Source organism: Alosa alosa, chromosome 23 (assembly GCF_017589495.1).
Source record: "Alosa alosa isolate M-15738 ecotype Scorff River chromosome 23, AALO_Geno_1.1, whole genome shotgun sequence".
NCBI lineage: Eukaryota > Metazoa > Chordata > Actinopteri > Clupeiformes > Clupeidae > Alosa > Alosa alosa.
Window position 1 is genome coordinate 6019713 of NC_063211.1, and position 9322 is coordinate 6029034.

At 44.4% G+C, this 9322-nt stretch overlaps 1 protein-coding gene across 1 annotated transcript in view; it reads right to left on the reverse strand.

Annotated features, from left to right (window-relative positions):
* The window catches only part of arhgef7b (Rho guanine nucleotide exchange factor (GEF) 7b), a 35158-nt gene extending 26208 nt beyond the window's left edge, over positions 1-8950 (reverse strand). The window contains 5 exon segments of the mRNA XM_048235140.1: positions 552-747; positions 1982-2115; positions 2511-2595; positions 7199-7282; positions 8516-8950. Of these exon segments, the coding sequence (XP_048091097.1) occupies positions 552-747; positions 1982-2115; positions 2511-2595; positions 7199-7282; positions 8516-8680 (664 nt within the window). The 5' untranslated portion in view covers positions 8681-8950.
* Between the last annotated feature and the right edge of the window lie 372 nt (positions 8951-9322).

Genomic DNA, 9322 nt, shown 5'->3' on the forward strand with positions numbered 1-9322 from the left:
GAGAGAAAACGGTACACACGCAAGTACTCCTGTATGCATGCTTCAGAGAGGCATCAGAGAATAGCCCACTTAAAAAACACAAACAGGAAATGACTTCCTATCTAATCTCCTCCATAAAGGACAGGCAAGGTTTTGTTGTGTGCCAACATTCATTTGCAGGCCTAAAAAAAGCTCCTTAGCAGTTCATTTTACAACATCTCCATAGTTTATGCCCTGCAGCAGGAACAGCAGGGGAGCCAATGAGGAGGAGAGGGACCTTTGATGTCACTATCATCATCATTAGATTTGGTGTCACTTAGATCCTAACATTTACACATAGATGAATCCAAGCACAGAAACCAAGAATGTGCATACATGGGCGCACACACACAAACAAATCATGACATTCCAAGTAAAATGTCCCAGGTGAAACACACACAATCACACCTACCAGACACAAATGCATAACATCTACCAGACACAACACGCAAATACAACACACCCCCACACTTTAACACTATTGCAGTCACACCCACACAAACATATAAAGACAGACACCTGGCTGACTTTACCTTTGACCTCGCGTACATAGTTGCTAGGGAACCAGCCACTCTTGCCGTTGAGGCTGCCCTCCCACCAGCCGCCATCCTCCTGCCGAGTCACCTGGATGATGTCACCCTTGCAGAAGGACAGCTCGTCCTCATTGGTCTGCTGGAAGTTGAAGCGCGCCTTCACCACCAGGTGCTGGCCACCACTGTCAGACATGTCCTAGAGGACCCATCAAGGAAGGCGGAGATAAACGCAAGTTCACAGGTAACGTGTGCATGTGTGTGTGTGTGTGTGCCGTTCCCACTAAGAACCATAAACATAACGATAACAGCAAAAAAGTATCGCTCTAGCTAATATGAATAACAACGTCCACACATAACCTATAACGATAACAGGCCTTTATAATTTGTGGTATTCGCGGCAGCTCTGTCATTGGTTCCCAGTCCTCCCACAGGAGAGCTGCACAGCATGCTGGCCATAGCGTTGTCTAGGCAACAGTAGCTGTCCTGTCAGGAGCTTAATTCATCAGGGATTGGTCTGCCTCTTATTCCAGTCTACAGCAGCTCTATGGGTCACTTCCTCTTTCCATTCATTACGGAATTGAACCCTACTCATCTGTTATGGAAGTGAACCCTACTCATCTGTTATGGAAGTGAACCCAATTCATCTGTTATGGAAGTGAACCCTACTAATCTGTTATGGAATTGAACCCTACTCATTTTTACTTTTCCACGTCATTCCAAGAACATATTTTCTCTTTGGTTTTCAACTTTTGGGTTTTACCTCTTTTATTTTTTTATCTTTTTAACCTCTATCTCTTTTAAAGTAAAACAAAGAAAACATCCCCTTTGTGTCTCTTTTCAATGTCCTGGGCACCCAATTAGCCTAAAACCAATGAAAAGGGACAGTGAACACTACACAGTGCAATAACCAGGCCTTCCAGCGCATAATGGACAACGTCAGAGACGCCACACTTTGCCCTGTCCACTCAGAGACGCCATGCTCTATACTGTCCACTCAGGGCTTCTACACACAGTTGCGTTCCGACCAGTGGGTGTTCCCGACGGTAGCTATGCAAATGACTTAAGGTATAACCGTAATTTGATTAGCTGGTGCTGTCTGTTGTTCGCTTGTTTGGAATTTGATTAGCTGGTGCCGTCCGTCGGTGCAGGAACAGCTGAACTTCTCAACGCGAGCGACGGGAGCAACGCAACGCAACGGACCCACAATTCAGTTCGGCAATGGATGACGTAAGCCCATGTAAAGTGAACGAGATGTGTCCCCAGCACTGCAACGCACGCAACTGTGTGTATGAGCCGTCAGAGACGCCGCACTCTGTACTGTCCAGGCCACGCTCTGTACTGTACACTCAGAGACGCAACACTGTCCACTCAGAGACGCCATAGTCTGCACTGTCCACTCAGAGACGCCATAGTCTGCACTGTCCACTCACCAGGCTGCGGTATTGGTGGTGCTGGAGTCTTGAGGAGCGACCGTGGTTGGCGTGGGAGGAGAGCGACTCGAACGACTTAATCCGATGGGTGGACGAGTTACGGCCACATACAGAGTCTCCGCGCAGCCCGATATCTAAACACAGAGGGGGAGGACAGGGGAGAGAGAGAGGAGAAGAGAGGGAAGAGAAAGAGAGAGAGGAGAGGAGGAGAGGGAAGAGAGAGAGGAGAGAGGGAGGAGAAGGAAGAGAGAGTGAGGAGAGGGGAGAAAGAGAGAGAGAAGAGGAAGAGGAGGGAGGAGAGAGAGAGGAGAGGGGGGAGAGAAAGGGGGGGAGAAACAGACCACTGAGCAGGGGAAGGCATTGTCAACATTTTCAACAGAGAAACAACCACAACTTCACACTTTCACAACCACAAAAAAATCACTCATTCCAGGACATCCATCACAGAAATGTATCCAAACCCTCTATATAAATAAACATACACACACGCACACACACAGTTCCATATAGACTGGAAGGGTATTTTTACCTGCAGTAGCGTTATTCAACGACACCAAGGAATTTAACACCTTGGTGAAGTTCTGTCCCTGAAACAGGTCACTGACGTCAAATGTCTGTAAAAAACAGAGAGAGAATCAGACAGACAGAGAGAGAGAGAGAGTTTACTCCTGTACATTAGGAGAAACAAATCAACAAGGTCTTTTCCTGAAATCTGCTCATTCGAAAGGATTCCAACAAACAGGACAGCAGCACATTCTTCCGCATGTTATAAGCCCCTCAATAATCCTAAAAGCCAATTTACAATCATTAACAAAGAAACAGTAGATTAGGGCAGCCGTGGCCTACTGGTTAGCACTTCGGACCTGTAACCGGAGGGTTGCCGGTTCGAACCCCGACCAGTAGGTACGGCTGAAGTGCCCTTGAGCAAGGCACCTAACCCCTCACTGCTCCCCGGCGCCGCTGTTGAAGCAGGCAGCTCACTGCTTGCCGGATTAGTGTGTGCTTCACCTCACTGTGTGTACACTGTGTGCTGTGTCTGTTTCACTAATTCACGGATTGGGATAAATGCAGAGACCAAATTTCCCTCACGGGATCAAAAGAGTATATACTTATATTTGATTGAGAGTCACACCTGGTTGAAATGATCCCCTTTGTGGGAAAGCATCCCGGCAAGTAATCAGTGAACTCAGATCCCTGGCAGACGTACCGAAGAGCTTTGGATGTATCTACACTAACACAACACTCACATGCATGTGTGCAGAAATAGCATCTATTGTCCCTTAAACATGACATCACATCACATGACCATGATCCTGTACTGCACTGCACTGTACAACTGACGTTCTAGGCTAGAGCTATGATGGACACCTTTATTTCAGGAGACATTTGTTAGTGTAGTGCCCTAAAAAGCATGCAGTAAGGGGCTCCCAGGTCTGCAGCCTTTCTGGACATCACAACCATTATTAAGAACGGTGAACTTCCTAAGCATGCTTGGGTCAAACCCAGCCTTTAAGGCAACTGTAGACAGCCATCACGGCCCAATATCCACGACACAGATGGAGCCTACATTAAAATGTGTATAAAAATGTGGTGGCTGCAGACAACAACCAAACAAGCTCTTCCACTCACACACACATGGCCACACAGCACACACACACACACACACACATGGCCACACACACATGGCCACACACACAAACACACACACGGTTCACTGACTATCAGAAAGGAGCACATGCTGACAGCACAGCGCAGCCTGGCATTGGAACGCTTCACAGAATATGTGAGTGTGTGTGTGTGTTTGAGTGTTTGTGTTTGTGTGCGCATCACGGGTGTGTGTGTGTGTGTGTGTGTGTGTGTGTGAGTGTGTGTGTTTGAGTGTGTGTGTTTGCGTGTGTGTGCATCATGTGTGTGTGTGTGTGTGTGTGTGTGTGTGTGTGTGTGTGTGTGTGTGTGTGTGTGTGTGTGAGTGAGATGGTGTGTGTGTGTGTGTGTGTGTGTGTGTGTATGAGTAGAGTGAGATGGTGTGATAAGTGAAGATCATTCCTTCATTTCCCTTCTGTTCTGTGTTGTGGGAATGTGTGATGCACAACTACAGGGCTGACCTCACAGAAAAACAAATCATTAATACTCATTACTCCACTTCAACTACATCAAAATGATAGTGTTACTCCTCACACAAACACAAATGAACACACACACCCTGACACACACACACACCCTGACACCCTGACACACACACGCACACACACACTCTGACCGTCTGACCTCTCTTGGCCTAAAGGCAGACTGTAGCAGATTACTATCAGTCTAATCTGCTACAGTCCACACACAGAGAGCAATCACTAATCTCATCCAGCATGTATGCCCCCTCAACACACACACATATACACAAACACACGCATACAGAGAATGAGACACACACACACACGCATAGAGAGAGAGAGAGAGAGAGAGAGTGAGAGAGTGAGAGAGAGTGAGAGAGAGAGAGAGATACACACACATACACAGATACACAGTTTTGGTCATTTGCCTCCTAGCATCCCGCTGTTTCAGTAAAAGATAGAGTGAGTATTTAAAGCAGTATGGTCAGCTGTGCACCAAAACAACGGTCATCCAGCTAACTAGCTAATCTGAGCATTCCCCTCGCTTGCAACTGAACACATACACACACATACACAGAGAGAGAGAGAGAGACACACACACAGAGACCCCTCGCTTGCAACTGATGGCCACATCATTTTAAAACAAGAGATGTTAGCCAGTGTCAGCCAGTATGTTGTCTGTGTCAGGAAGTATGAGCTGGGGCTTGGGGACCTGAGCGAGGGTATTACCAGCAAGGTAGCACAATGGAAACAAATTACATTTTTGGTTGGGTCACAGAGGCCTTCCTGTAAGCCTGATAACACTTGTTCAACTTAGTCTATGTTTCCAACACAGACCTCAATCACGTCTGACTTTTTGTACACCAGGCTAAGAACCATGTCAGTTAACAATCACATATTAATCTCTCAGATATATAATCAACATAAACAACAGCAGGAGAGTATGGTGTAGATTACAGTCATATGTATAAGTAAGTAAGTATAAGTACTCTTTTGATCCCGGAAATTTGGTCTCTGCATTTATCCCAATCCGTGAATTAGTGAAACACACTCAGCACACAGTGAACACACAGTGAGGTGAAGCACACACTAATCCCGGCGCAGTGAGCTGCCTGCTACAGCGGCGTTCAGGGAGCAGTGAGGGGTTAGGTGCCTTGCTCAAGGGCACTTCAGCCATGGATGTGGTAATGAGAGAGCAGTGCTCAACCACTTCCCCCGCCCACATTTTTCCTACTGGTTCGGGGATCAAACCGGCAACCCTTTGGTTACAAGCCCGAAGCCCGAAGCCCGAAGTCCTAACCAGTAGGCCACGGCTGCCCCATGTGTTTACAAGCATATAAGCGTACACAACTGTGACTGGTGAGACTTCCTGTGACTCCCATAAGGAGCCCTTTGGGTATTGTTTTAAATAGTCATGTAACAATGAACATTCATATATTTAAATGACAAGTGACTGCACTGCACCACCACTTCCACCACATACATTAATTAGCTACTAAATACTATAGACTGACTACCATTATCCATGCTAACTGACATAGAGTAGGAATGAAGTCGCTGGACAAAAACATCTTTATTGCCTTATGGCTTACTGGAAGGTTGGGTCCAGTAACACGATCATCAGTCATTCTCTTAGGCTACATCCACACTATTCCGTTTTCATTTGAATCCAAAATAATTTTAGTCCAATCTCATTATGTCAATGTCATTGATACTACTGCACTACTTACCAAATAGCACATGCGGACAGAAAAGTCATTTACGGAAAGAGCTAGGAAGGACAAGAGGAGAAGAGAGAGAAATGGAGAAGAGTCCATCAGCCAGACTACTTGGTCAGGGACAAAGGAGGTTTTGTGTAAATCTCCTCATTGCTACACTGTCAAAGTCAAATGCAGAGGCACAGCTGGGGGTGGAGAATTGACCACAGCTCCATTCCAACGTCTGCCACCGTCTACAAGGCCCACAGGAGCCAGAGGCTCTGAGAATGTGAGCAAGGAGACATCTCAATCATAGTCTTTTAAAAAGGGGGATGGCGATCAAGCACAACAGTTCAGGCTACAGGTCACATAATAGCATAGAGATAGATCAAATGTGATAACATAACCAAAATAATATTACATGAGTGTACTAACAACATGACTACAACAAAATATGACAAGAATCCAATTTCAAGTCCAATTCAAAAGCGGGTACTTAGAGCAACTATGGCCCTGCACAAACAATCAAGCTTCTTTTATTCTATCTTTTTGTGCCACGGTTTCTCTACAGCATTCTTAGCCATTTAGTAGGCTATAGGGTGCTGTCTCTACAAACCACTTAATGTGAAATCCTCCACAAGCCCAAGACGTTTGGTAATGTTCATGACGCATGGCATGTAACGTGTAGTAGCATGCCAAGACAACATTCTTTGACATATACAACAGACCAATTATCACTTAAACCCGACGAAAGCCACCTGAGTATTCAGCTACCTGATCTGCCCATAGGCTGCACCTACTATATCCGGGCCCAGGCCACTACGTGAGCAAAGCTAGAAGGACATGTTCTGCCCCATCTGTCTCTCTTCCCACACAAATGTCAGGTGGGGGGGCATTTCCCATTGGTTTAGAGCCCATAGCACGTTGGGGTTTCTGAACAACCATCCTGCAGGTTTAAGTGACGATTTTGGTTGACAAAATATGTGTAAAACAACGCTAATTTTCAAACAGGAAATGTGATCATCGCTGATTTACACTTCGACAACATTTCTCAACGGGATTCCAGGCCCACAGGCTACAGATGGCAGCTAGGTAGAGTAAATCCGGATAGGCAGTGACAGCAGCAGAAGGAAGTCGTGCTCACTTCAATCTAACAACAGTGTTTTGAGGGGGTTTTCCCCACTCAGATACACATATAAAGGTGAACCGTCAAGGAAGTCTATATGCACAATGAAGAACAAATGTTTATTCCATACATTTCTTTCTTGTTTGAACACCACCCAGGGGAGCTGTCCTTCGGATTATTCACCTACATTTATGTTACAGATTCGTAACTAGGCTACTGTAATATTCTTGCGATCATTTAGCATGTGAAAACCTGCACAGTTTGACAGATTCAAAGTATTGACACTCACCTCCACGCGGAATGCAGTACAGCCTTTGAGAAACTCTCTGATATTGCTCTGGCAGTCGGAGTCGTTCCTTGGTTCCTGACAAATCTGTGATGACGGAAAAGCGAACCGCGTTACCAATCCCGATCCGTACTTTTTTACAATTCGGGAACTCTAGGCTTCTTGACATTCAAAACTGTGAGCACTATATCATACATTTACATAGTTCATATTACATATACTATAATCTGCATGGAGAAAACGTATGTAATTGTATTTAGAATCGGGAAGTAGGGTTGGAAAAGAGGAAATGACGTTCTAATATTCCACAATAGTTGCTGGGAAGCATGTGTGTAAATCATGCAGGCACATTGAGTTTGATAGGCAAACATAGGCTGTAACATTTAAAAAATCATGAACATGCAACAGCAGGTTCAATTTGTTTTAGTGGCACTACCACTAATATTATTACCCGAATGACTTGTTATTGGATGCATCTGTTCAACTAGGATGACTGTTTGGTTTCCTGGATGCTCTTGCATCTGAAATGTGTAAAGACCTTAGCAATGGACTTTATTTGAGACATTACAGGTTCATGCATTTTTTTACATTTTGAAATTTGTTCTGTACATCACAGGTTGCTATAATTGATTTGGGTAATTCAAAAGTGTCTACATGTATTTATTTCTCTCAGCCTAAGTGGATTTATTGGGACTAAGTTAATTTTGTATGCATTATGAAGAAACATCTGTATTTATTTTATCTATTTTTTTTTATAGTGATGGGATGGTGGGATGGCTGAACAAACTTGTCGTTGAGCCCTAATAACTAAATCATGGTACTGTTCCTTTAAATTGGGGGTATTCCTCCCCTCAAATGATCTGTCAATGGCGCCCAGCTCATGTGGACTCTGTATATCAGTTGCACTATGTTGGTTAGATTAGAGGGAATATCTTAAATCAGCAGTAATTAAAGACTATGTTATAGGAGGAAGTTTTAGAATTATACATATCCTTGTCATTTAAAGGGATCCATAAAACCATAAATGGCCTATAGTTAACGAAATTAACCCTGAATAGGGATCCTGAAATTATTTGTAGATGAAGGGAAAAGATGGACTAAACAAACTCACATTTCTGGTCTAGTCCTGTTTGTTTGGTAGCCTCTGTTACTATCGCTTGTGCTTATGGCTGTGGCATTTCCTGTCATCAGGACAATGCTCTTTATTTAAACCAACTAACTCTCCCTATGAAATACAAACATGGTTAGGTAAAGCCTTGACAGCTGCGTGCGTAATATTTTCCTTAGTCTTGGGTGCCCAACATATTAATATAACCTTACTTTCTCGACGGACCCTGGGCGCAGTCGTTCCAACAGCTTGCAAAGGACCACCCCATCTTTGAGAGATGCCTGTAAAAATCCTTCTGGGTCTGAAATGGTCTTTTTCGGGGATTCCAGGACACCCAATGTAATGAGCCACGTAACTGTCTGTTCAGCGGGATTCATGGCCACATTCACAAACAACGACCTCCAAGCGTAACCGAATAAAAGTTCACTAGATTAAAAGAGGGCTTATACACAACATCTACCACCGGATACATGAGTGCGATATTTGGAGCACCCTCTCCCTGTGATCCCTCCTCCTGGACGCTATGACGATTTGCCTAGATTTGTCTGGCAGGTCTAGTTTCGCTCCAGGTTCCCTTTGGCAAACTATCAACCGTTCTCAGTTATCCAGCAAACCTGAATAAGCTGCCGTTTCTGATGCAGATAACATCATAGATAAAACACATAATAGCCTACATCATATTATGACGGGCTACGTAATAAGCTACAGAATAACATTCAGGCCAATTAGGTAGCCTACTGTACATGCAATCTGCCAGAAAGCCACAACCGTGCTGTGCGCCCATTGCTTTCAATAACATAGTGGTGCGATTGCTGAGAATATTCCATCAAACATTGTTTATCCTGAGACAAGTGTTTTTTCCCCCACATATATTAAGCTACGTTGGTTGACTAAGTTCTGAACTACTAGGCACTCCTAAAAAAAAACTATACATTTTTGCCTTAATCGTTTATCCTAAGCATTTTAAAACAAGTCACCTGCATTTCAAAATTACATTCGACTCATTTCAGTGGCACAGC